We start from the raw sequence: 26,618 nt of genomic DNA, 5'->3' as shown, positions 1-26,618 counted from the left end.
TAGAAGTTACATGCTGCCAGTTCTCTTCTTGGTCATGTACTTCCCTCTCTGGCTCCTCTGCCTGCTGTGCTTGAAGGACTAAACGCTGCCTTCTATTGAGGAAGTCTTCATCCTCTCTGATCGAGCGTAGGGTTGACACTTGGGCCTCCAGTCCTCTAATTTTTTCTTCCAAAATGTCGACCAGCTTGCACTTCATGCAGATGAAATCTGTTCTTTCTTCTGGGAGGAAGACAAACATGGCACACGCTGTGCTGGTAACAGCAGCAGACCCATCACCATCCATCGCTGCTGTCCTGGAGAAGGGATTTAAAAAGAAAGGCAAGAGAACTTCCCGCCCTTCCCAGCTCCCTCTCTCTAAACTCCCTGTTAGCACTCACCTGTTCACAAGCTCCTGGGTCGCTTGCCCACTGCCTTATAAAGACTTGGAGTGCCTGAAAGTCCCTCCCCCTACCAAGGCTCAGCTAATCAGCAGAGACTTCTAGAATTCAAACTTTAATTAGAAGCCAACAGTTTCCACCTGTCAATCACAGCCAATCACAGCACCTACCAATCACAGCACAAACTCCATCAAGGGGAGGGCAAAGGGGAAGTGTGTGTGTGGGGGGGGGGAAGCCTCACTCAAACGGGGGAAAAAAACAAAGAACACACACCAACCCTCACTCACAAACACAAGCTCAGCACACAGCAAGAAAGCCCCAAACACAACACACACTTCCCTCAAGAGTCCTGTATCTGCTTCTCCTTTACCTGGAGAACTCCCTCTCTAAACTCCGTTAGCACTCAACTGTTCGCAGGCTCCTTGGTCACTTGCCCACTGCCTTATAAAGACCTGGAGTGCCTGAAAGTCCCCCCCCCTCCTACCAAGGCTCAGCCAATCAGCAGAGACTTCTAGAATTCAAACTTTAATTAGAAGCCAACAGTTTCCACCTGCCAATCACAGCACAAACTGTGCCACACTAGAGAGGTTCAGCCTGTATTTCCAAGAGGATAACTGCCTGCATTACTATGGTTTATGAAGCGACTCATATGACACATCCAACATCATTATGGGCTCATTCAATGAGGACTCCAGTGACATTAGCTGCATTTCTTAGTGGTGTCTCAGTAGTGGATATCTGCAGGGCTGTGATGTGGTCTTCTCTAAAAGCACAATTTTCTTGCAAAAGTTATCATTTCAGCATCAAGATTGCCTGCAAATGTTGAGCATTTCTGCCCTCTATTTAAATAAATCAAAGACCACTTCCCTCTGGAGTTGCTTGAGTCCACTTGCTTGGAATACATGTCTGCCACCACTTGAAGAATAAAAGATGGCTACTTGTATCGTAACTGTTCTTTGAGATGTGGATTCAGTCATGTATTCTATAACCCATTTTCTTCCCCTAGTGCATTTGATTCTTTAGCCGAACATTTTAGCATGAAGGAACTGAGAGCAGGGAATAGGGGAAGGAGTGAGCATGACAAATAGTGTTAAGCAGACTAATCCCAGCTTTGGTACTCTGGACATATGCACACCTACATGGAATACGTTTGCATCCATATTTTCTAGAGCAACAGTATGATACAGGTAAGTAACCATCTTTTATCTGCTAAGAGTTGGATTTCCCCCTCACTTCTTGTTTGTGTTTGAAAAAAGATGGTGAATTCCAGTCTCTTAACTAGCCAGCTATAGTAATTACAGAAGGGAAGATAAAGAGAGAAAAAAGTCTGCATAAATACTTACTGCCAGATAAACACGTTTCAGAAGTTAGGCACTCCAGAGCTCTTCACAAGAGTTTATTAGAGACATCCAGCTTGCATGTGGTCACCTGTCTGTCTCTTTTCAAACTCCTCCAGCTGGCAACTTGCAAGAGTCTAAACAAAATAAACTATAAAAGCTCGCTGTAATGGGTTGTTGCATTTCATTGTCTGCTGACGTGAACAATGATGTGTTGTGTTGCAAGTAGTAACTTGCATGTGTACCAATACAGAGGCCATTGAATTCCTATAGCTCCAGACTTTTCAACATCCAGCCAGTGTTTCTTGAGTGGGCAAGAAATGAGGCATTAACTTCATTCCATCTGGCTGCTACTAAGGTGAATGTGTGACTTGGCCTGCTATTTATATTGTTCCTTTTCAAGAGAAATGTATGCATGTAGCTACTATTGAGAGGACCAATACTGTAAAATTTCATATTTTTGTGTATTAAAGTTAGACTATGGGACTCGCGCTATAAAATTTCTGACTTCTATGTTTTGATAACAGTGTAATTTTTAGTTTATACAACCTAGATCTGTGAATTCTCCCAAATGAGAAACTGTACAATAACAGTGGAATTTTAAGATATGGTCTGTTATTAGGGAAGGATAATATTCCATGTTCCTGACCTGACAGAAAAAACAGGTGCCTCAGCTGCCTGTGTTTAGAAACATGCTTAGCTTGGGGCCTCCGAATTTCAACAAGAATGCAGGATAAAAGTGTAAGTGTTCAGAGCCCCATAGATGTTGTGCCATTCAGAATCCTTTCAAACTAAATATATCTGGATTGATTAAGTATTTTGAGCCATTTTGGTCATTTTAGTAATTGTACATTTTATCAGTTTTTTGTGTGTGGCTGAAATCTAAACCCCCAGAATTATTTAATAATGAAAGTAATAAACAAAATAATAACTTAATTACCAAGTAGTAGTTTTGTTTCTCTACTCTAGCTGTCTGTCTTGAATTTTGATGCTGAAGTGGACTAGAGAACCGTCAAACCCTAATATGTTTGTGGGAAGCATGATGTGCTAAATTGGAATTTTCTGGTGTCTGTCTCTAATGCATCAGTGCTCAGCTTCCAGAAATCCTTAGTGTGACATCCTTAAAGAAGTCAATTTTCAGGCATAAATGATTGAAAGATTGCTGCTGGCTTGCATCACTGAACTAAAGCTTAAAGTATTTGTCACGGGGGATTTATATCTTATTAACTTGATTTCAGGCTAGCCATGTGAAAGAAGGAGGAAGTGCTGGACTTATTCCTAGCCAGTTCCTGGAAGAGAAGAGGAAGGCATTTGTTAGGAGGGACTGGGATAATTCGGGTAAGGTTTAAGGCATGTTTGGAGATGGGTTCTTTTATGATTAGCTCGTTTTGTTTCCTTTTTCCAGTTTACACAAAAGCAGACCTTATAAAAGAGGATTCACAGATAATTGCAATACATTTGTAATAACTAAAATTTATTATGTATCTTATGTTGACGTTGACTGAAAGTGAAAGGCAGGGGTCCCCAACCATTTGAGGCTGCCTGGCGCCAATGGCTGTGGCCTTTTGCCTGCTGGGCGCCAGAGGGCGGGAATACCTACGCGCCCGGGGGCGGGGCCCCCCTATAGCCGCGCGCTCGGAGCGCTGGCGGCCAATTCGTGGCGCTCCCGGGGCCAGCGCTTACCGTGCACCATGTGCCCAGGGCCGGCACCGTGCATGCGCCACGTGCCCGGGGCCAGGCCAGCCCCGAGCACTTGGCGGGCGCACACAAATGCCCCTGCGGGCGCCATGGCGTCCACGGGCACCGTGTTGAGGACCACTAATCTATATAAATTAAGCCACCCTAAAAACATATTAATCAAAAAGTGAGTTTGAGAGTTTTCAGTATTCTTGTTTGTTTTGCTTGCAGGGCCCTTTTGTGGAACTATAGGTAGCAAAAAAAAGAAAAAGATGATGTATCTCACAACCAGAAATGCAGGTACTTTTTTAGTTTTTTATGTTTAAAATCCAGTAAAATAGCGTACCAGTCCAATATGTTGTAGTGTTTCTGAATCTGCATTTTAAACTTGGGTTATCACCCTGATAACCTAGATTAAACTATCATAACGAATGGCTGTTACAGCAGAAAGTTTTAAAATTAAATTATAACACCTTGATTTGCAAATTAATCAGCTAGCTGCAAAATTATAAATGGTAATTTTTGTGATTAAGTTATGAGCTCCCTCTCCACCCACCCCCCAAAAAAAGGTTGCTCCTCTTCAGCATATGCATCAGAGGACAAAATCAAATTTAAGTACTTAAAACACAATTGACACAGTGTTAAATACTGGCATGATGTAACTATTGCCCACATTTCCCTAACCGTCGTCCTACAAATTAACTCTGTTTAGAGTAGATGGTCATTGAAAGAATCCACATATTATTTCTATTTATATATAAGAGAACAGTTATGAAAATATCAGATGAAAATACTTATTTACAGTAAAAGGTAACACGTGAATAGAAAACAGAGTTGCTAAAGTTTTGTACAAATGGTAATGACTTGTTATATATTTAATATTGTTACTTTTTTATGTAGAATTTGATCGTCATGAAATCCAGATATATGAGGAAGTAGCCAAAATGCCTCCTTTTCAGAGGAAGACATTAGTCTTAATAGGAGCCCAGGGAGTAGGTCGAAGAAGCTTGAAAAATAGATTTATTGTATTGAATCCCACTAGGTTTGGAACTACAGTGCCATGTAAGTTATCAGTATTCCCACTGTCAAATATTATTTATAGAAGTTTGTAATTAATTTGAGGAAATGTACTCTAACTTGCAACTTGTTTGTAGTGATTAAATCTGGAGTAATAATTGTGGGTTTAAAAACTTCAGCTAGAGAATGAAACATATTTTCAATCTCCTCAATAAGTAGGAAAACCCTATTTCTGCATTAATGACATCTAACTACCAGAAAAACTTTTGTCTGCTCATGCTGAAGACAGGAGTTCCAATGCATGCATCTGGCAATATTATTCAATTATATCTGTTTTGCGCACTCTCTCTATTTTCCTGATGCACAACAATGTCATCAGGCTCCTTAGCTGCAAGAGCAGTCAGAGCCAGTGGGTTTGGCGAGTGTAGCAAGCAGGGGGGTTTCATGGCCAGAGGCAGGGGGCTGATGAGCATAGGGAGCAGCCCCCTAGTGCTTCTAAATATTCCTAATAAATTTTAATAATGAACAGTTACTAGAATTTTACTTAAACTCATTTTATTGTTTAAATGGAGTTTTTCATCGTTGTATGTGAAACTAAAACTTCGTATGACATTTTAATGGATTTAAGACATAGTATCCTAGGGATTAGTAAACTATGGATTTTATTTTGTTAGTTGTTAATGTTATAGACTGAGGGAGGAGAGGCCAATTAATGTTTTTTTTTCTTCCTACTTCTCTGCACCAGCCCTGCCCCTCTCTGCTCTGCTCTTTTCTCCTACTTGTCACTTTCTCAAATAACCCATTGCTTCTTGTGGGCCAGATAACCCCTTTTGGTTCACCTATGAGCATGGAACTGCTTCCTTGCTCCTTACCCATTATGCACAGCCACTTATACTTCTAGGAGTTACCTGTTTTCTTCTGCATCATATTGTGTGGCAAGGACTGGGTTGGACTAGCAGTAGTGGGGAGATGGGCAGGTCTGAAAGACAAGCCAGGAGTGTGTTAGGATTCAAGCAGGGAAAGTGGGCAATCCTAGAAGTCCTAATCTCTTTTCTCATCAGTAATTCTCCTCCAACACCAAAATTAGTCCATGCCATTAGAATTAATGTACATGTGGTAGCCTAACCTGTCCAAAGAAACCTATGATGGGAATCAGATTAATAATCCATGTATGCAAAATGTAATGTGAAACATAATACATACTTTTCAGACAATTTAATGTAACAAATTATAGGGTTCTATAAGATGTCAGAACTGCAGATAAGTAATAAATGAGAGCTCACAATTTGTGTATGTGCCATTATTATTATTATTTATTATTTAGAGCACTTTTGGCCAATTGAATAGAAACATCACAGGATTTAGAAATGATCCACATATCTGACAACACAAATAGATAATACAAATTATCAGGCAGTAAACCAGCAACATACAAACAAAACATGTAAAAAATAAATACTGTTTAATCAAGCTGCGATAAGAACATATTTGAAGATTCATGTAAGTACATATACAGTAATATTTGTGAATATCTGTACACATACACGCATATGTGTGTGAGTATGTATGTGCATATATACATGATGTATAGTTAAAACTGCTTTCTTACGTAGAACTACACCTAAATAAATAATTACATATTCCCACTTGGAGGCAGAATGGTCTCAGAAAGGTTTCAGTTTATATAACTGAATGATAAAATGTTTTCAGACTTTTCATAAAAGATTTTTTCTCTTTTTATATCAAGGCTGTGTTATCCCTCAAATATTGTCAGTATTGATTCCCACTTTCTAGATGTGTAAAAAAAACCAAAAAACCCCCCAATGTTAGACGCTTCTATTGGCCAACTGACTAATTACTATCACTTGAGAAATTAAACACAGGCTTTGCAATGGAAGTGGATCTTGAAGCAGGATGGGGTGATTAGTGTTTTCCTACACTTTTTCCACTTCAACAGTATGTGTCCGCTAGAGAGCGAGAGAGAAATAAATGACTGTTATGAGATTGCCTGGAAAAAGCCTGAATTTCACTGAATGTCAATAGGACTTAGGCTCTGAAATAGCTCGGTCTCATTTTCAAAAATGACTTGTGGTGTTGAAAATTGTACACTACACCAGTAGTGACTGGTGAAGAGGGGGCGTAATGAATTGGGTATGGAATCAACAAGGAATGATGATGTTGAGGGAAGAAATGAATGGAAAAAGTAGATGGAATGGGGGGGAGGAGAGTAAGGGCATAGGGAAAATGTGAGGAATTTTGCTCTTCAGTTTTGAACATGAGCTTGGGCAATGGTTTGTTCCACACACAGAAAAGAAACATATACGTACATGGCTTTACAGACTATCCAATCTTTCAGATATCTTTGAGAGAGCTTTTCTGTCCAGTGATTTGTCAAAAATTTGTATTTAGTTACTTCGCGAAAGCCAAGGGATGATGAAAAAGATGGACAAGCCTACAGATTTGTGTCGCGAGCTGAAATGGAGGCAGATATTAAAGCTGGCAGATATTTAGAACATGGAGAGTATGAAGGAAACCTTTATGGAACCAAAATTGATTCCATCCTTGAGGTGGTTCAGACTGGAAGGACGTGCATCTTGGATGTGAACCCACAGGTATGTAGTGTGTCATGTACCCTAAGATGAGAATCAGTGTTGAAAGAAGTATTTTTTAAATTTCAATGTGGTCTTGCATCCCACAGTACAATGGGAGACTCACAAGTTAGTGTTGATTTTTGGAATTCAGAGGGGGAAATGTCAGGAATGTATAAAGGTAGTTCAAGCCTGGAACCGAGAGTGTTTTGTATTGCTGATCAATGATCCGTTTGGCCAATGTAAGAACGGTGTTCATCATTCTGAAAGGGAGTCTCCTACCATCCAGCACATTGAGGGTTGGGATAGATGTGAAAAAATTGTCTGTCTGTTAATGGTACTAGATTAAAATTGCAGTACTTCACTGATCGGAGACTGAAGTATAGTGACGTATTCTCATTTTTAACTAATTACATTTAATGTTTTTGGGGTGTCTGTTTTTTGTGTGTTCTTGTTTCTAGGCCTTGAAAGTATTGAGGACTTCAGAGTTTATGCCCTATGTGGTGTTTATTGCTGCTCCAGAGTTAGAGACTTTGCGTGCTATGCACAAGGCTGTGGTGGATGCTGGCATTACAACCAAACTTCTAACGGTAAGCAACTTCCTCCATATTTAATTCCCCTTTCAGAGAATTTTCTTGAACTTTTTTCCTTGATATCAAGTTCTTTGTAACATATGTGAGTGTCATGTCTTGCGGAAGGTTAAGCAAGATTTGTTTAGATTACATAAACTAGAATAATGTAAACTGATGAAATACTACTACTGCTAGTTGTTACACTGTAACAAGGATTGCTAGTTTTTTCAATAAAGGTAATTTACTTTATAAAGGGATTTGATGGAACCCCCTATAAAGGATTCTTACAGCTTTTTATTGAGATGTTCTTACACCTGTTTCAAATATCAACAGTTTGCTGCAGAGGGGGAATCTTTTTTGCTGCAAAAGCACCTTTTCTTTGCCCCGGCAAATTCTAGTGAGATTTGCTTAATTATAAGTGGTTTAAAAATCAAAATTGTCTTTCTCTCACTTGTGTTCTTGGGGAAGATTTTGAGAGCCTAGCCATTACTGAACAAGCTTGAGCTGCTGCCACCTCAGCAACAGCACATACTGCATTGGGAACATCTGGGAGCTGCTCAGTGGGAGTGGAGATACTAAAGAGCCAACCTGCACACCTATTCTTGTAAAGCCCTGCTCTTGCTACATTTCAAAGGCGGAAGCACTGCCAGTTCCCCATTATGCCCCCGCCCCTTCTCCCCATGGAGACAATGCTGGTGGGAACCAGCTTTTAAGCTGACTCCCCCCAGCACTGTATCCTGCTCCCACCTTTGCTTCCTTTCTCTGATAGAGGCAGCAAAGGCTGCGGGGTGGGGGACACGACTAGTCGCTTATATCCCTATTCCAAGTATGTATGTTATGTGTGTATCATTCATGTCCATATTTGTTGACCACCCTCAAAGAATTCCAACAGATTGGTGGGGCATAATTTCCCTTACTCTTCCCTAATATATTTTATTCATCTGTGCATCTGACAATTCTGTTCTCTAATACAATTTCAACCAGTTTGCCTGGTACTGAAGTTAGGATTACCACCCTGTAACTGCAAGGATTACTTCTGAAGCCTTTTTAAAAAATTGGTGTTGCATTAGTTATCTTCTAGTCATCTGATACAGAAGCTGATTTAAGTGATAAGTTACATACCCAAGTTACGAGGAGTCCTGTGGCACCTTATAGACGAACAGATGTATTGGAGTGTAAACCTTTCATGGGCAAAGACCCGCTTCGTCAGATGCATCTGATGAAGTGGGTCTTTGCCCACAAAAGCTTACGCTCCAATACATCTGTTAGTCTATAAGGTGCCACGGGACTCCTCATCGCTTTTGCAGATCCAGACTAACACGGATACCCCTTTGATACTTGATACCCAAGTTAGTAGTTTTGCATTTTTATACCATCTGCTCCTGATTATTTATTCCTGTTTAATTTATCATTTTGTTCCAAAATCTCCTATTGATAACTCAATTTAAAACAGTTCCTTAGATTTGTCACCTATAAAGAATGGCTCAGGTGTGAGAATCTCAGCCTCTTCAGTGAAGAGTGATGCCAATAATTTATTTAGCTTCTCTACAGTTGCGTTATTGTCCTTGAATGCTTCTTTAGCACATCAATCATACAGTGGCCCCACTGATTTTTGGCAGGCTTTCTGTTTCTAGATACTTAAAAATTGTTTTGCTGTTAGTTTTTTGAGTTAATTGCTCTTCAGATTCTTTGTTGGCCTGTCTAATTATATTTTTATCCTTGATTTGCAAATATCTGTGCTCCTTTCTATTTTCATCACTAGAATATGACTTCCAGCTTTGAAAGGATGCCTTTTTTTATTCTTAACAGTTTATTTTTCTTTCTTTAGAGATAGTAGCTCTTTTGTATTTCTCTTGCTGTGTTTTTAATTTGGGCTATACATTTAATTTTACCTTTTACTGTGATTTTAAAAAGTTTACATGTAGCTTGCAGGCATTTCATTTTTTTTCACTTAGCAGTTTTTGAAAGTTTTGCTTTTAATGTTAATCAAATTGTTAAGCATACCTTCTTTACTTCTAAGTATTTGTAGTAAATTAAAGCTTTTGTTCAGTATTGCAACTAAGTCTATTTAAAATCAATTGCACTATCTGACAAACTGATGCTAGTAGTATTTATATTCCTTCATTGATTGTTGTTTGAACTTGTAATGACCTGCTAATGTTATACATTTTAATTAGAGGTCTCCAAATCTTTTCAACAGGACACCGATTTGAAAAAAACAGTTGATGAAAGTGCCCGGATTCAGAGAGCATACAACCACTATTTTGATCTCATCATTGTAAATGACAATCTAGATAAAGCCTTTGAGAAGCTACAGACTGCTATAGAGAAACTGAGGTTGGAGCCACAGTGGGTCCCAATTAGTTGGGTATACTGACAGATTTCTGAAGACGGGCTTAACTAATAAATGAAATTAGGTGAAACTAAAATTCTCAGAAGACATTCTGTAGAGATGGAAGATACCTGCAGCACCCTGGCATTTTTACTCTGTGTATAGTTAGATGATAGTACACTCTTCTGGGTTTTTATATAACATATTGAAGGAAAAGTGTACTTAAATATGTAATTTATTTTAATTTTTCTAACTTTTTACAGATAACCTTTCTATTCATATCACACAAAGGAAATGCGTTGAAGCATTTTTATATGTTTTAATTTAGTACCTTTGCCTTTTTCGTGTAAAACTTTCAAGTCATTCGCTTTAACATTTACATTTTGGTCTTACATTTTCACTGTGATAAGGAAAGATACTTGAAACAATTTTTGTAGAACTCTTATTCAAGTTAGTGTTCATCTGCTCAAATATCAATTGTTCTTATTAGGAGAAAACACTAATTCTTTTCTTAATAGCCATCTTTAAATGATTTTTTTATGGAAGCAGAATTTTAAATATTAAAGCAGCAATCAGCACTGTTTTGCTACGTTGATCTCATCTTTCTGCTCAGTGTTTATACACTTTTGCAGTTTCATGATTTCTTGTCTGTTTTGATTGACAGATGTACTGTAGACTTCCCCTATGTGTACCTTTAAAAAAAAAACAATAATGTAAACAAATCTTGCACTCTACTTATTCTTGGGAGCCATTACAGTTGAGGTACTGATGTCAGAAAGGTTGTATGTAATGTAATCCATTGTAGTTAGGATCATGGTGAAGTAGCCTAAGAGCCTTATATTGCAGAGCCTTACAGTGAGGCTTAGTGTATAAGACTATTTATTCCTGTTTCTGAAAACACATTGCTAAAGTAGCCTGCTTTTTTTATTGAAACATTGTTTGGTATTTGTGTATTAATCTGTGAATTCAGTTCCTGTGATATTTAGCTGGCTCTTATTTTAAATTTTGGAATATTGTGATTAGCTGTTGTGTTTTTTGAAATGTGATGTAATGAGATTTTTGTGCTATTTGTTATGTTGTGTTTAAACTGCACTCTTCATTGAATAGCTTGTGAAATTGGAAAGTTATTGTCAGATGCTAAAAATCAGTGTTATTTATATTTTGTTTTATAACATGATTTTTGTGTTTAGTGAAACTTATTCTCCATTCAGTAGATTTACTGGCATAATTCCTATTATTATTGCCGAGCTCATATTAATTCATATGTTCAAGACACTTACTAGTATAAATTCTCCTTAATGAATATAAAATGCAAATGCAAATTGTCACTAGGACAACTATCCTTGTGACCATATTTTATAGTATGCTAATTATTGTATATAGTAACATTTCTTCATCAATTACCAGATTTATGAAACTAAATTACAGTAATCTATCCACTTACTATATTTTCTATCTGGTGACAGGCACCTGTCTTCTGAATGTTTCTCCATGCCAAAGCATATGATGCAGAGTGCCAGCAAAAGCAAGAGTTCTGCTGAATTATTTCTGATGGAAAAACCCTAAAGAGTAGATACACTATAAAAATAATAATGTGCCCTTGGGCTTTGAATAGGTTATTGATTATGTATGCAAGAAAACAGGGTTCAGATGGTTTCTTTGTTTAAAGTAATTACATAAAACTATGAGTCTCAAAGGATATATTATAGAAGATTTTAAAAAACTCTGATATTTTTAGATTCCAATATATTTTGTAAATATTATTCAAAATCTTGCATAGCCTTGGTCGTCTTCTGTGACTCTTGGTATTGAGATTTCAGTCTTTTAAAAGTGAGTCTGAAACTTTTAAGGAGAACTTGTATCACAACTTTGGTTTTATTCCATTAAATTTTACAAACTATATTTGGGTTTTAGGGCTGTCAGTTAATTGCAGCTAACATGTGATTAATGTAAAAAAAAAATTAAAATGATCACAATTGCATTTTTAATTGCACTGTTAAGCAATAGAATATCAATTTGAGTTTATTTATTTTGGATTGTTTTTTACAAAATAGAATACAAAGTACATACTGCTTACTTTGTATTTTTATTACAAATATTTGCACAATAAATATAAATAAGTCTTTTTCAATTCACTTTATACAAGTACTTCACTGAGATCTCTTTTGTTACTACATAACTGCACTCAAAAATAAATCATAAGATTTTAGCGCCTACAGGTTCGCTCAGTCTGTCGTCTTATTCAGCCAATCATTAAGACACATATGTTTGTTTACATTTACAGGAGATAATGTTTCCTGCTTCGTATTTACAATGTCACTGAAAATCAGAACAGGTGCTCACATGACACTGTTGTAGTCGGCATTGCTAGTTATTTCTGTATGAGATGCTACATATTCATGTCCCTTCATGCTTCAGCCACTGTTCCAGAAAACATACTTCCATGCCAAAGATGCTCATTAAAAAAGAATGCATTAATTAAATTTGTTACTGAACTACTTGAGGGAGGATTATGTCTTCTGTTCTGTTTTACCTGCTTTCAGCCATATATATCATATTATGGCAATCTTGGATGATGACCCAGTACATGTTGTTCGATTTTAAGAACACTTTCAATTCAGATTTGAGAAAATGCAAATGTGAGGTTTCTAAAGATAGCTACAGCACTCAACCAAAGGTTTAAGAATCTGAAGTGTCTTCCAAAATCTAAGGGAAGCATATTTTCAGAAATCTTAAGAGCAACACTCAGATGCAGGAACTACAGAACCCAAACCACCAAAAAAGAAAATCAACCTTTTGTTCGTGGCAGCTGACTCAGATGAAATGAACATGCATCAGTCCACATTGCTTTGGATCATTTTTTAGCAGAACCTGTCATTATGAAAACACATCCTCTGAAATGATAGTGGTTGAAACATGAAGGGACATACAAATTTTTAGCACATCTGGCACATAAATATGTTCTGATGCTGGCTACAACAGTGCCATGCAAATGCTTATTCTCGCTTTCAGGTGACATTGCAAGTAATGAGAGGGCGACATTATCGAATGCAAATGCAAACAAATGTTTGTCCAAGCAATTGACTGAACAAGAAATTGGACTAAGTGGACTTTTGGGCTCCAAGGATTTCCATTGTTTTATTTTTGAGTGTATTTATTTTTTGTACGTAATTCTACATTTGTAAATTCAGCCTTCACTTTAAGGAGATTAACTGAAAACAAGTACTGTAGTGCAATCTAAAACTATATTATTTTGTTTCTTTTTACAATGCAAATATTTGTAATTAATGTTACTACAAAGTAAGCACTGTATATTTTGTATTTTATGTGGTAATTGAAATCAATACCAATGATTTAAAATGCAGAAAATTTAAAAATTCAGAAAATCCAAAATATGCAAATAAATTGTATTCTGTTGTTTAACAGGGCAATTAATCATGATTCATTTTTTAAATTTCTTGACAGCCCTAATAGTTTTTTCTTTTTTAAAGTTTAGTATGTCTCATAAGATGTGGCACCAGCACGATATTTTTCTGTTTGGTACTCTTAGAAGACAGGGCTTCTACTGCTCTGATGGGACTTTGAGGAATAGGTTTATTATTATTCTTAGTGCCAACAAATATCAGAGCCTTTGCTTGAATATTTTAAAGATTCAATCTTGGTAATATAGCTATGATTCATCTATCAGTGTCTTTGTTGTACACTATGTAATAAGAGATAAACAGGTGCTATATGTAGGAAATATTATCTAGACAGAGACTATGCCTTTTGTTATGAGTTAGAAATGACTAACTCCTGAACTGTGATGCCAAAAGTGGGTAGAGCTAGCTAGCTCCTCCTTGATGAGTGACATTAGAAGATTTTACCTTCCACACTGTAGTGCCGTGTATTGCAAATTTAACTTTCTCTGTAGTTTTGTCAGAGCTTATTTCATCAAATGGAAATGTAAGCATCAAGGTCAAGTCTGAAAACTATGTACTACTTCCAGTATCTTCATGGAAGTATGTCTGTGGTGTCTAGCCAGTCCGGGGTAGTGTGTTTTGTGCTAGAGCCTTGGCCCTCCTGTGTTCAATAGAGTGCAAAATGTGAAACTGATCATGCTAGAGCTTATCATATGTGCCATCAGGCCTGCTGTATTGTTTTGAAAGTAGAAGCAGCTGGGGAGTATGACTCTGGGACAGACTCACAGGAAGGATTGTCTGCCAGTATGTATGTAAGAAACTGGTGTATCAAACCTATATAGGGATTATCTGGATCTCTGTAATTAAGGTGGTAAACAAAATAAATACCTTTTTGAAAATTATACTAAAATAAATTTAGCAAAATATGCTTTCCTTGTTGAAAAGGATCAAGTTGGCTATATAACCACACCTGCTCTGAGTTTAACACAATTGTTCAGAAACATTGGAACTTTAAACTATAAAGTACAGGTTTTCTGTTCTGACAGCAATGAGAATTTTGAGTTCAAAGAACCTTTTTAGAGTGGTTAAGCCATTCACCATCAGATTTCAGAATGAAGATGCTATTTCCACCATAACTAGGGTCAGGGCTTGACAAACCCCAGCAAGAGCTACTCGCCAGGCCCGCACCACGCATGCGCCAGACTGGGACTGCACATGCACACAGCGCCCGCCGGTGAATGGGGCGCACGGAGCGACCAGCTGAAATCTATTTGCCAGGGGGCAAGTAGATTCAGTGGTTTGTCGAGCCTTGACTATGGTGATAGCTTTGTCATAATACATATTGGTAGGAAGAGTAGTAAACCAGAATAGCGATTCTCAAACTTTCTCATCTATTATGCCCTTTTTTGGGGGTCTGATTTGTCTTGGCTATCCCAAGTTTCACCTCACTTTAAAACTACTTCTTTACAAAATCAGACCTAAAAATACAAAAGTCTCATAGCACACTAATACTGAAAAATTGCTTATTCTCATTTTTACCATAAATTTATCAAATAAATAATTTGATTGTACTTACCCTTTTGTATGATACTTGAGCCGTGTCATTCTGGGAGGCAGTAAAACGACAGCAACAATTACATTTTTCTCCACATTTAGTGTATTTCTACTCTGTTTTGATGGCAGTCAGAGCGGAAAATGAGACTTCACAAAAATGTTGACCAAAAAAGTAATAGAACATTCAAAGCATGGTTCCCAAGGTCACTGATGCTTTCTGTACTCATAACAAAGTGGGGTTAGTATGGAGTCTTAAACTTCATTTGCAGACCATAGTTTTAGGATGACTCAAAGATATTTTTGTTGACTGGCAGAGAAGTTACTGCTGCTAACATCTGACCAAGTGAATATGTTTCTTATCTGGTCAAATTGAGCTAAATTGTTTTGAATGTTGGGGCAATATGATTAACTCAGATATCAAGTGGGCCAAATGACCAACTATTATCTTTAATTTTGCTCTGCTCCGTTTTCCCTGTGCAGACATCTGACATGCATGAAGCACTGTAAAACAGGTATAAAGTCTTCTGACTTCACATCTGTACTTCCACAATTCCAGTTTTCTCAATGAAACAATTTGATTTGCCATAGGAGACTTTGAATGTTTGTGCCATGGCCTTGCATTGACAAAATTTAGGTCATTCAGCTTGCTAAGTATATCTGAAAGGTAGGCTAGTGGAGCTTAACCGCACAGTATTGTCAAAGTTTCAACTATTTCAACTATGCAATGCTTCATATGCTGTCACTCATGGCAAAATCAAGGAAACTACACTATTGCAGAATATCTGAGGTATGGCTAGACTCTGGGTGTTTTTGGGGGATACCACAGGTATCCCAAAACTCCGCTGCGTCCAGGGAATGTGTTTGCTCGTCCGCTTTTTTTTTTGCGGAAGAGCAAATATGCTCTTCTAGAAGCCTCTGTATTCCTCGTTCTACAAGGAAGAAGGGGGCTTTCGAAAGAGGGTTTTTCCAGCATTTGGCCCAGCCTAGATGGGCCAAATGTCAGAAAAGCCTCTTCCGACAAAAGAATCGGAAAAAGGTTCGCAAAATGCAGAGTGCATTTTGCGTACCTTTTTTCCGACAAAAACTTGTAGTCTAACCGTACCCGGATTCTGCCTGCCACTGTGAAGTTTGCAGAAAACATATTTGGCTTTTTAAAAAAGCAACTTAAACATTCAGGAAAGTACCCTTATCAAATGACACTGTCATAAAATTGATGGGATGATCATAAGAAATGTGAATTTGTATGTATTCAGACAGTCTGTCAAGTACTTTCCCTCATGAAAACCAGTGAATCTCTGTGAAGCAACAGTTTCTAATGTTCTGACCCCCATCTCTTTGCATACAATGGGAAACAGACCAGCTTTGAGGGGAGTGGACTTGATAAAGTTGACAAATTTGGTACTCATTTAAAACATCAAGTAGCTAAGAACTCATCTTTTTTTGAAGCAAGTACCTCTCTGTATGATAGTGTATCCACTGCGAGGAAGGATTTTCTTTTCTGATTCTAGCTACAAGTCTTCACTCTTTCTCTCATTGCAAAGGCCCCAGCAGTGCAAACTGTGTGAAGGAATTCTAACTCAGAAATCAGCTGAGCTTCTTAACTTGAATCCATGGACTCATTAAGCTGAGGGGCAAATGTCAAGAAACTTAAAATGGCAATAACAAGTTCAGAGACAATTTCCTCAGTCATTTCTTCAACTGTGTCACAGCGTCATTTTATAAGGGTACTTTCTGCTTTTTTTATGAAGAATGTTTTCTGCAAGTACCACTGGGACAGGCAAAATCAGAGCTTTTGTAACAGAGTACAGCTTCTTTGATCTTGCTACAAGAAGAGAAACTGCATGCTTCACATGCTTTTGTAGAAATAATTGCAGTTTTTTTCATTTTAAGTTGGCAAGTCTTGTACTCTGAAACCTTTCTTTAAAAGAAATCTACCAGTTTATTCACATGTAGAGTATCTTGGCTTCAAGCGATGTTGCAAATATGTACCTTTGCTCTACAAAGGAAACACAAAGCTTGAGATGGATCAATATTTGTAGATGTGAATCCAAAAGCACTGTATTCCTTGCATAACTGACTTTTTTGTCACTTTCAAATTCTTACAATTTTCAGTCACCACTACCACCACTTGTAGCAGCTTCTTTTAAAAATCTGTCAATTTTTACATCAGAATAACATGCACATGATTTTAATGTCATAAATGTGGTTGCATCAGTAAATGACACAAAAGTATGTTTAATACAGTGTGTATATGCACATTATTTTTATGTAGTATAAACAAGTAATTGTATGAAATTTTAGTTTATTTTGACTTTGCTAGTGTGTTTTAAGTAGCCTATTGTAAAACTAGCAAATGTCTAGATGAGTTGATGAACCCACTGAAAAAACTGTTCATACCCTGAAGACTACATGTACTCCTGGTTGAGAACCTATGGGCCAGTCTAAGCTAGATAATATACAAGTAATGAAAAGATGTTGTAAATGCATTAAGCTTGAACAAATGACAATATTTCTCATAACATATTTTATGTTGTTGTTGATGGTATTTTGGGAGTTCAACATTACAACACATCCAGAAATCAATTTTGTGTTTGGTTCACTATCTGAATATTAAACACTTGCTCACTTTTTCCTGGATACTGAAAAGTAAAATAGCTAAAATTTGTTTATCTGACCTTGACACAAAATGGGTATGCATGAGTGAGGTACGACTATTGTTAAATTTGTAAGGTAAGTGAATCTATATGTTTACTTTTATCTTCAGTGATATCAAATAAGTGAGAACATTCGTGTGTGCATGCGTGGATAGTAAAACAGCAAATGTTTGTGTAACTTCCATTTATAATATGTAGCTTATAAGGCACCATAATTTTGTATGTTTATGCATAGACTTAAAGAGAAAATATTGGGTCATCCATTTTGCTAGAATGCAATCAGAATGCCATGAATCAAATAATTTATGGCTGGATGGGGGGAAAAAATGCTTTATTTTAAAAGATCAAAAAGAAAAAATTGGATTTTTAATTTAAACTAAATATAGGTTTATTTTTAAAATATCAATTTTAAATGTGAAATAGACCTTAGCATAAGTTTTCAGGCTTATTATCTATTAATTTAAATTACTTACAAAAAATATAAGCAGTCTGTTTGCTGCCAGCTTTTTAAAAAAAATCAAACCACTGAACAGGTTGTAATCTCACTGGCTAAGCACCTGGAAACCAAGTCTAAGGGCTAATACAGCACTTTAGATAGCAATAACCTCTTCTGTGGGTGCAGAGAATGTTTTTTCTTAATTTCAAATTTATTCAACACGTTCAGTTCAGTTACTAGTTCATTCTTAATTAAGAAACCAGTTGGGAGCTGAAAAAGCAGGAAAGCTTTTTTGCTCTTCCAGCCTATGAATTAATACTAGATGTCAGGATGAGATCTACTAGTTCTAAAATCTTGAAGAACAAAGTGACAAACTATCAGTTCAATTCCAATTTTAAATACAAACATATATTTATAATGGATGAGTGAGAGAGAGCACATTTAAAGTAGTTTTAGTTAGTTTAAAAAAACCTCTGGTTTGTGCATCTTTATTTTACTTCTGACTTATTTTAAGATGTATTTGGATGAATATTCTAATTCAATTAATCTAGTAAATAAAAAATTGCCACTTTCTAAGATTCTGAATAAATGTATTTTAAGCTATATAATTGCTTAAATATGTATAGATATACTATATCCTCTTAGTTAGTAAACCAAACATAAATAGTGTAAAAGATATCTTTAGTTGCAAATCAGCATGTTTTAATGGTTACCATACATTAAAAATCAACCTTTCTTTCTGGGAAAATAAGAAATATTTAAATAAAGGTTTCTTCGTGGCTGATTTAAATTACTTTGAAATAAATCAATCTACCCTGTTTGATAGATGGACTAATTTAAGAATACACCAAACTAATATTTAATGAAAATACTTAGGCTGCATAACTGATTAAATCATAATACCTCTGTTCTATAAAAGTTGTTGTTGATACATTTGGAAATTTAAAATGAGACACACCAGAGTCTGTTTAAGTTTCAGTGTGTTTATCAAGTTATATTATGAAGGGCTTTTAAAATGTTCACTAAACATAAAATAAAAGAATGTGAAATTAGAGCAGTATTATAAATTGATGCAGGCAAGGAAACTTGGCCTTATGGGCACCACAGTATGATTATTTTTTCCTTTGTGCAGCATTCTTAATCAGAATTACTTTATTTGCATTGAGTTGCAAGAATTGTGTGGCACAGAACGTCAAGTCAACCTTAATTTTGAATTTCTGTGCTTATAGATACTGTCAAGACTTGTGTAGGTTCAAAGTTTGACCTACTTCTTTTTCCTGCTCCCTGCACGTTATCCTAATTGTCTTTTAAAATCAAACTTCAATGCTTTTATTTTACAAATTGCCTGCTGCTCAGCACTTGAGAACTGGCTGTCCTCAGGCCCACCGAAAGGGAGAGGATGGAAAAAGGGGCAATTGCCCCAGACCCTGGCAATTTTGCAAGAGCCCAGGACTCCTGCTGCTGCTACTGTGGCAGTGACCAGAGCCCTGGGCCCTTTAAATCACTGCCAGAGCCCCTGGGTGCAGACTTCAGGCAAAACTAAGGCTACCTGCAGGGGAAGGGGGAATGCAGTATGGTTTAGGTGGCTCTGAGGGCTGACTGCCCTGAGCCCTGCCCTTTATGCCTCAGGTCCTGACCCTTCTAGGAGAGCAGAGCCGGGTGCCCCTCACCTTATCCAGGGGCTTGCCAATTCTGTTGTCTCCTGGTTGTCCTAAGTTTCCAAGATGGTGATGCAAATTCCATAATTTTTATGTTCTTTCTTTAGCTAGAGCAAACACAAAGTGGTCTGCTGGCTAGGGCACTAGAGTAGAAATCATGAGACCTTTGTTGTTTTCCCAGCTCTGCCCTTGATCTGCTTTATTATCTTGTTCTCTTTGTCTGTTTCCTCTCCACACTTCGTCTTGTTTATTTAGGTTTTAGAAACAAGAGTGTTTCTCCTGTGTCTACATAATGCCTACTGCAGTACCACCACCTGCCCAGGTTGTGCCTGTAGGCACTATTGTAATATAGACATGAGGCTAGATTCTAAAATTAGTATGGTGCACAGGGAGTTTTGCCTGAAAAATGCACCAGTTTGAGAAACCCAGTGGGGAGCATATATGTTCAAAGGCAGGCTTATGCATTTGTATTTAGAAAAGTGCGTCATTCATTAAATTGTGGAGAGTTTATTTAAGCATAATATATATTGCCAAATTCAGTGTAAAAAATGTCCGGTCCTACTTGTTTTGAAAAGGACTGGTGTGTTGAGAGATCAGGTGTGTGTGTATATATAGCAAAGAGAACAAATTTCTTCAGTATATTGGGCCTTCACTGTAATCCTTGTCCCAGTTCCTGTCAGTCCCTGTGCTAAAAATTTGAGTGCATCCTCACACCTTGCAAGATTCTAGTGCCCAGGCTCCAGCTAAAGCCAGACATCTACATGCATATAAGCAGCACTGCACCTCAAGTCTTGAAAGCTCAAGTTAGCTAGAATGGACCAGCCATGGGTGTGTAATTGCAGTGTAGACATAAAAGCACACTGTTTTCTGCCCCAACAACATGCTGCAAATAACATTTTATAGACCATCACTCTAAATGCTACTTTTATTTTTTTTAAAGCATTTTACTTTTTGGTATACTAGTTCAATGGGTGGTAATTAACATGTCCGTTGCTATGAGGAATCGTATTCCACCATTTTTCAGTTTAATGAATCCCAAGTAAGTCAGTGGGGGTTGCCTGTAAGAGATCGTTTGCAATATGTTTTCTCATTTGTAGTATATGGTACTTCTATTCAATTTCTACTTTAACTGTACAAAATATGAAAAGCATCTTATCTAACAGCATTCCATTTTAAGTAAACCCACTTACAATGTTAATTACTTTTATAGTAAGCAGTATTTATAGTCTATGGGTCAAGTTTTACTTACAAGTAAATGTGAAATCATACATGTACATTAGAAGACTCTGATATATTTTAATGGTCATGTTAGTGGGCATGGATTCCCCTTCCTTTGCTGATAATGTAAGATTGGGTACAATAGAGAGCCGTAACTTGTTCTCAAGTGTGAAAGTTAAATTGGCTATGGGTACGCTCTCTCCATTACTTCCTTTTTTCTTTTTAATAGACTCTGTTATCCAGCCTCAAGGACACAATCTATGGGCACCTCCAAAAATAACCTAAATATTGTTCCATAAGATACCCAACAGGCACTTCTCTAGAATATGAAGAATAGTAAAACTTTCTCCAGAACCAAGTGACTTTTCTGTGCTATCTGACCTCTCAAGGCATAGACAAGATTCCTTTTAACACAGGGTTGTTGGATGGCAGTATATTGGCCAGTAGAATGCAGGTTTGAGCAGCTGTCTGTTCTGTTTCAAAAGACAGTCCAGTACATCAGACTGTCTTCATGATGTGCAAACTATTAATTCCAAAGACTTGTTCTTGACTTTTAAAAATGCATGTTTAGTATACCCTTCTCCCACAAATTCTACATTTCCAGATATAATGTTTCTATATATTTGTGGTACAGTAAGGGGACCCACCATTATTGAAGGAGTCTAAAATCTGGCATTTCTTTGTCAAAGATTGTGCAAAGAAATTCAAGATTTTTGGTCAAGTTAAACTTTTGATTTCTATTACATGTCTGTCATCTTGAAATAAGATTTGACTTACCTTGTGTATTTTCACAAGTAGTGTTTTATTTTGGATGTTAACGTGCATGCTTTTTATGTAACTTATTAAATTTTAAAACTGGACTTGGTACTTAAGAGTTTTAAAAATTGTTCTCTTCTGATGTATTATACAGGTCTCAGCAGTGCAAAAAACACAACTAAGAAAACCTTGTTGCCACATTAACCTACTGTTGAGTTATATTTTTGAAAGTAAGACTGTGAAAATCACTTAGCAACTAAACTGTTGTCTAAGAAACATGATATTATGGAACAGGTCCAACAAATGGGATCTGTTAGTATTATATCTTTACATGGATAACATCAGTTAACATGTCGGACTATGTTTTTTTACTCATTTTGTATTCAAAGTTCCCCCTTAATATGTTGTCTTTTACAGTTAACTTTTTCATGTCATGCATAGTCCAGCAGAAAATGTTAATGTACAAATGTGTGAAGTTCTGTTAATTCACAACAAAATATTTTTGTATATAATAAAGATTTAATATTGGGGAAATATGTTCTCTTTTTTCCATGATGTTAGTTATACTATGACTCAACCAACTAGTAAAGTTGACTAGATTAGAACTTACCTCAGTAAATCCCTAACTAGAGCCATCTTTTATTCTCTTAAGTTCAAAAATTTCTCTGGTGTTTCAAGTCGGCTGTCAACATACACTTAATCTAGGAATTCTGCTACAGCATTCTGATAGGTGTCTTATAAATCAAAGTCCTGGACTTGTGATCTGATCAGCACTGGTTAATCTTTTTGCCTGGGTAGAGTCCCACTGAAGTCAAAGGGATTATATGTGGACTCAGGTCTTTCCACATGAATCAGATTATCAGTTTGAATCCTAAGCACATAGATTCCGTAGTTTGCCTTAGTTACTAGTTTTAACATTCACTCCATTCTCAGAAGTGGGAAAAGAAAAAGGCCAGATATAAAAATGAAATGAAAGTCTACAGAAAGGCCCTGTACCTATTTCAAACAGATATTCAGTTTTATCCTTTTTGTCTGAAACGGTAGCAGTGGTCAGAAACCAGCAGAACCTTCATCTCTCAGAACATCTATATTATCTAGTTTTGAATAGGGATCGGGAATGGCTGGCAATTTTCCCTCTTTTGGTATTCTGGCTTCCTCATCTTCAGTTGGGAGTGGGCCACATCAACCCTGACTGCATTGGTTTCCTTAGCATTGGTCTTCCACTTGATAAGGTAACCTCCTCCCCCCCCTTTTTTTTGTCATTTATGTCTCCCTCTAATTTCCATTTCATGCATCTGATGAAATGGGTTTATGCCCAAATACATCTGTTAGACTTTAATGTGCCACAGTTTTAGTGGTCCTAATGTTTGCTTCTTATACTTCCCCTGAAACTTGAAACTAAGGGTATGTCTAGACTACAGGGTTTTGTCGACAGATACTGTCGACAAAGCTTCTGTCGACAAAGAGCGTCTACACTACATTCAGTTCTGTCGACAAAGCAAGCTGCTTTGTTGACATGGCAGTGTAGACGCAAGGACAGTTTACATGCAATAACACCTTCTGTTGACAGTTCTGTCGACAGAAGGCGTTATGCCTCGTAAAATGAGGTTTACCAGCGTCGACAAAACTGCTGAGTTCTGTCGACATTATGTGGACAGAACTCAGCGGTAGTGTAGACGCAGGTATAGTTTTGTCAATGAAAGTCCACTTTTGTTGACAAAACTCTGTAGTCTAGACCCACCCTTAGTCAAACATGGCTGATCTAAAACTCACTCTGGGAGGTCACAGGTAATTTTCTAATAAGGTAATTTAATCATAATATAGAGAATATATTGGTGGGATATATAAATTTAAAAATACCAAGTCCTTGGCTATCCAGAATCACGTAGGGGGAAGAGGGTGCTGTGGTGGCGGTGGCAGTGCCCCACCCCCCACCCTGAGTGCTGTGGGTGAAGGGTTTAGGGCAGGGGGACACTTCTGTGGCCAAAGGCTGGCAATGTGGAGAGCTGACTACTTTGTTCTGGGTATGCCTCCCCTCCGTGTCCGGTGGTTACTCTGCAGTATAACTGTCCCTCATACTCACTGACACTAGAGGTCATTACGAAGCAAAACTATCCTTCTACTCAGCCCCCTGTCTTTGTGTTATGGAAAATAATCCCCATTTCAGGCACTTCCTGCTTTCCTGGCACAACCAAACCCTGACTTTGCTTTGTTAGGATAGCAGCTTCATGCTAAATTTGGTGGTCATGGCTCTTACCATTTAGGAGTTCTTGAACAAATAGACTTATGGACAGACAAATGCACTAACTCTTAACAAAATATACAGGTTGAACCTCTAAAATCCAGGACTCTCTGGCTTGGCAACATCCATGGTCTTCTAGACCACGGATCTAGATGGACCAGAGAGCCCCGGCTGGCCAGGTTCAGAAGCAGCGTGGGCTCGGCTGGCGTTGGAGAGTGCAGCCCTGGCTGGGACTGATGGTAAAGAGCACTGCCCCAGTCAACCGGCGTTGGTGCAGTTAGGTGTGTGTGGGGTAGTGTGTGGAGGGGGCACAGCCGCAGTTAAGGCTGGAGGCAGCAGGGCTGGAGGCAACTGGACTGGTGCAATGGGGATGCAGCCCTGGCCAGGGTTTGCACAGTGCGGGGCTGGAGGTAGTGGGGCTGGCAGCACTGAGTGCAGCCCTAGTCGGGATCAGAGCCTACAGCTGGGAAAGGAGCCTTGATCTCCTCTTGTCCAGCAAGCTCTCTGGTTCAGAACCATTCAGGTTCCACAGGGTGCTGGACAAGGGAGGTTCCATCTGTACATAATATTTATATATATAAATATTTTATCCTCTAGAGATTGGGTTTTTACGTGGGTTTTGGTCCTCTTTATAGCACAAACAGCTTGTTACCGGTGGGTGACCACTTTTCACAAAATGATCACTGTATCTGACCTCTCTGTCCTTATGCTGAAAGGAAATCTACACACTTAAATTCTTATACTCTTTACAGCGCAAGAAAGGCAGAAACCTGCAATTGGCCCTCATTCTTTTACTGTCATTAATAGTTGTGTTCACCACTCGGGACTCTAACCAATGTTCTCAGGCAATAAAACTACTGGATGTTTCTTCTTTAGTGAAAGAACTTCTCAGTCTTCCACAATAAGCTCAAGATTTTTTTAGGCATTTTTCCCTGAGTTTGCCTGGGCCTTACCTTGCCAGTGCCTATATTTGCAGTATTTTGTTGCGCCATCTCGTATCAGGGTTGGTGATTTATTACCTTGTCTTGGTGCTTCACTGTGTTTTGGGGACATTGGTGCCTTAGTATCTGTACTGGGGCTCCTCCAGGAAATGTTTAATAAAGCCCCACTTGATGTGTGGAAATTGGGCCCAAGCAATTGCTCTTCTTACTCCCCTCCTCCTTAGCAGGCTACAGCTTGCTAAGGAAGGACATGCAGAGAAAAAGGGAGGAGGTTTTGTCTATATATTAAAAATGTATACACTTGAACTGAGGTTGAGATGGCAATAGGAGAGAGAGACTTGTGTCTCTGGGTAAGGATAAAAGGGAAAAAAACCCACTTAATCAGGAAGAAGAGGTGAATGAGGCTTTCTTAAAACTAACACTCATTCAAAGCTCAGGACTTGGTGGCAAGGGGGGATTTCAACTACCCAGATGTCTGTTGGGAAAATAAACATAGCAGAGAACAGATTATCAAACAAGTCCTTGGAATGTATTGAAGATTACTTTTCATTTTAAGGTGGGCAAAGCTACTGGAGGGAAGACAGTTCTAGCTTTGATTATAACCAATGGGGAAAACTGATTGCAAATTTGAAAGTGGAAGGCAGGCTTGGGTGAAAGTGATCATAAAATGATACTTCAATTCTAAGCCACTTTGAGTGCTGTTTTGGTTTTTACCAACAAAGTTGGTAGGGATTGGATATCTAATGGAATGCCAGTGAAAATGAGGTAGGATAAGAGGCTAAAATTGCAAAAATGTAAAAATTGTTACCAGGGCCTGATGAAATGCATCTTTGCATACACAGAACTGTCTGAGGAGCTATGAACCATTAATTATCTTTAAAACATTATGGACTATTGGAGAGATTCCAGAAGACTGGAAAAGACAAATTTTGTGCCAGTCTATAACATGGAAATAAAGAAACTTAACTTCTGTACCAGAAAAAATAGAGGAAATAATTAAGCAATCAATTTGCAAATATCTAGAAGATAACAGCTTGGCTATATCCAACCTGACCACTTTCTAACAAGCCTTAAGAATAGAGGTGGAAGCAAGATCTGAATGAATGCTTTAATTGCAGCCAGCTTGAAGGAGGGAAGAATGCCTGGATGTGTCTGTGTAACTACAGTTTGCTCCGGCATTGCTTAAAGGTACTTTACTCCTTGTAATCATCGACTTAAATGCCAGGCCAGCTAACATATGGTTTCCAAGGTTTGTAACTTTGCACTGTGAGCTCTTTCTTTTGGAACAATTTAGCACAGTCCTACTTTAGACAAAATACCTCATATAACCTATCAATTTTATTTAGCATTTTCTCCATCTCTATATCCTGTTTTGGTGCAAAATACATCAGTCTAATGCTGTCACTGAAGTACCTGAGCAAAGTAGTATAGGCAGGCTTATTTCAAAAGCTAGGTTTGCAATTAAATGGGAACTAGTACCAAACTCTGAAATGGCACTGTAGCTGCTTGTGTGTGTGTGTGTTGGGGGGTGGGAGGAGGAAGAGGGAGGAGCGATATGCCTAAAGGACTTTCTAAATCTATAACGTATAAGCACAGTGTCAACAATGAGAGATTATAATTTACACGTTAGTTTTCACATCAACTGTTTAATTCAAACATACAATGAAAACACATTCAAAGGGATAGTGGCTAGCAGTAGCAGCAAAGTAGGTTAAATATTATTAGACAAAGGGACTTTGACTGCTCCACTTTTACTGTAGCATTGTGTTTATTTGAAGTGAAAGCTAGTGTGTCTGCCATAAGGTAATTGTGACCTTTGCCACCAGAGTGGCTGAGCATCTTGTAATCTGTAATACAT

At 37.8% G+C, this 26,618-nt stretch overlaps 1 protein-coding gene across 5 annotated transcripts in view; it reads left to right on the top strand.

Moving 5' to 3' along the window:
* PALS2 (protein associated with LIN7 2, MAGUK p55 family member) overlaps positions 1 to 22,111 on the top strand; it is a 104,587-nt gene extending 82,476 nt beyond the window's left edge. For all 5 annotated transcript variants that reach the window (XM_075922193.1, XM_075922190.1, XM_075922191.1 and 2 more), the window contains 6 exons: positions 2,953 to 3,052; positions 3,623 to 3,691; positions 4,292 to 4,453; positions 6,818 to 7,020; positions 7,458 to 7,586; positions 9,769 to 22,111. In XM_075922193.1, the coding sequence (XP_075778308.1) occupies positions 2,953 to 3,052; positions 3,623 to 3,691; positions 4,292 to 4,453; positions 6,818 to 7,020; positions 7,458 to 7,586; positions 9,769 to 9,945 (840 nt within the window). In that variant the 3' untranslated portion in view covers positions 9,946 to 22,111. The remainder of the gene's footprint in view (positions 1 to 2,952; positions 3,053 to 3,622; positions 3,692 to 4,291; positions 4,454 to 6,817; positions 7,021 to 7,457; positions 7,587 to 9,768) is intronic.
* Positions 22,112 to 26,618: the final 4,507 nt, after the last annotated feature.

Source organism: Pelodiscus sinensis, chromosome 2, assembly GCF_049634645.1.
Source record: "Pelodiscus sinensis isolate JC-2024 chromosome 2, ASM4963464v1, whole genome shotgun sequence".
NCBI lineage: Eukaryota > Metazoa > Chordata > Testudines > Trionychidae > Pelodiscus > Pelodiscus sinensis.
This window is presented reverse-complemented; position numbering and strand designations above follow the sequence as displayed.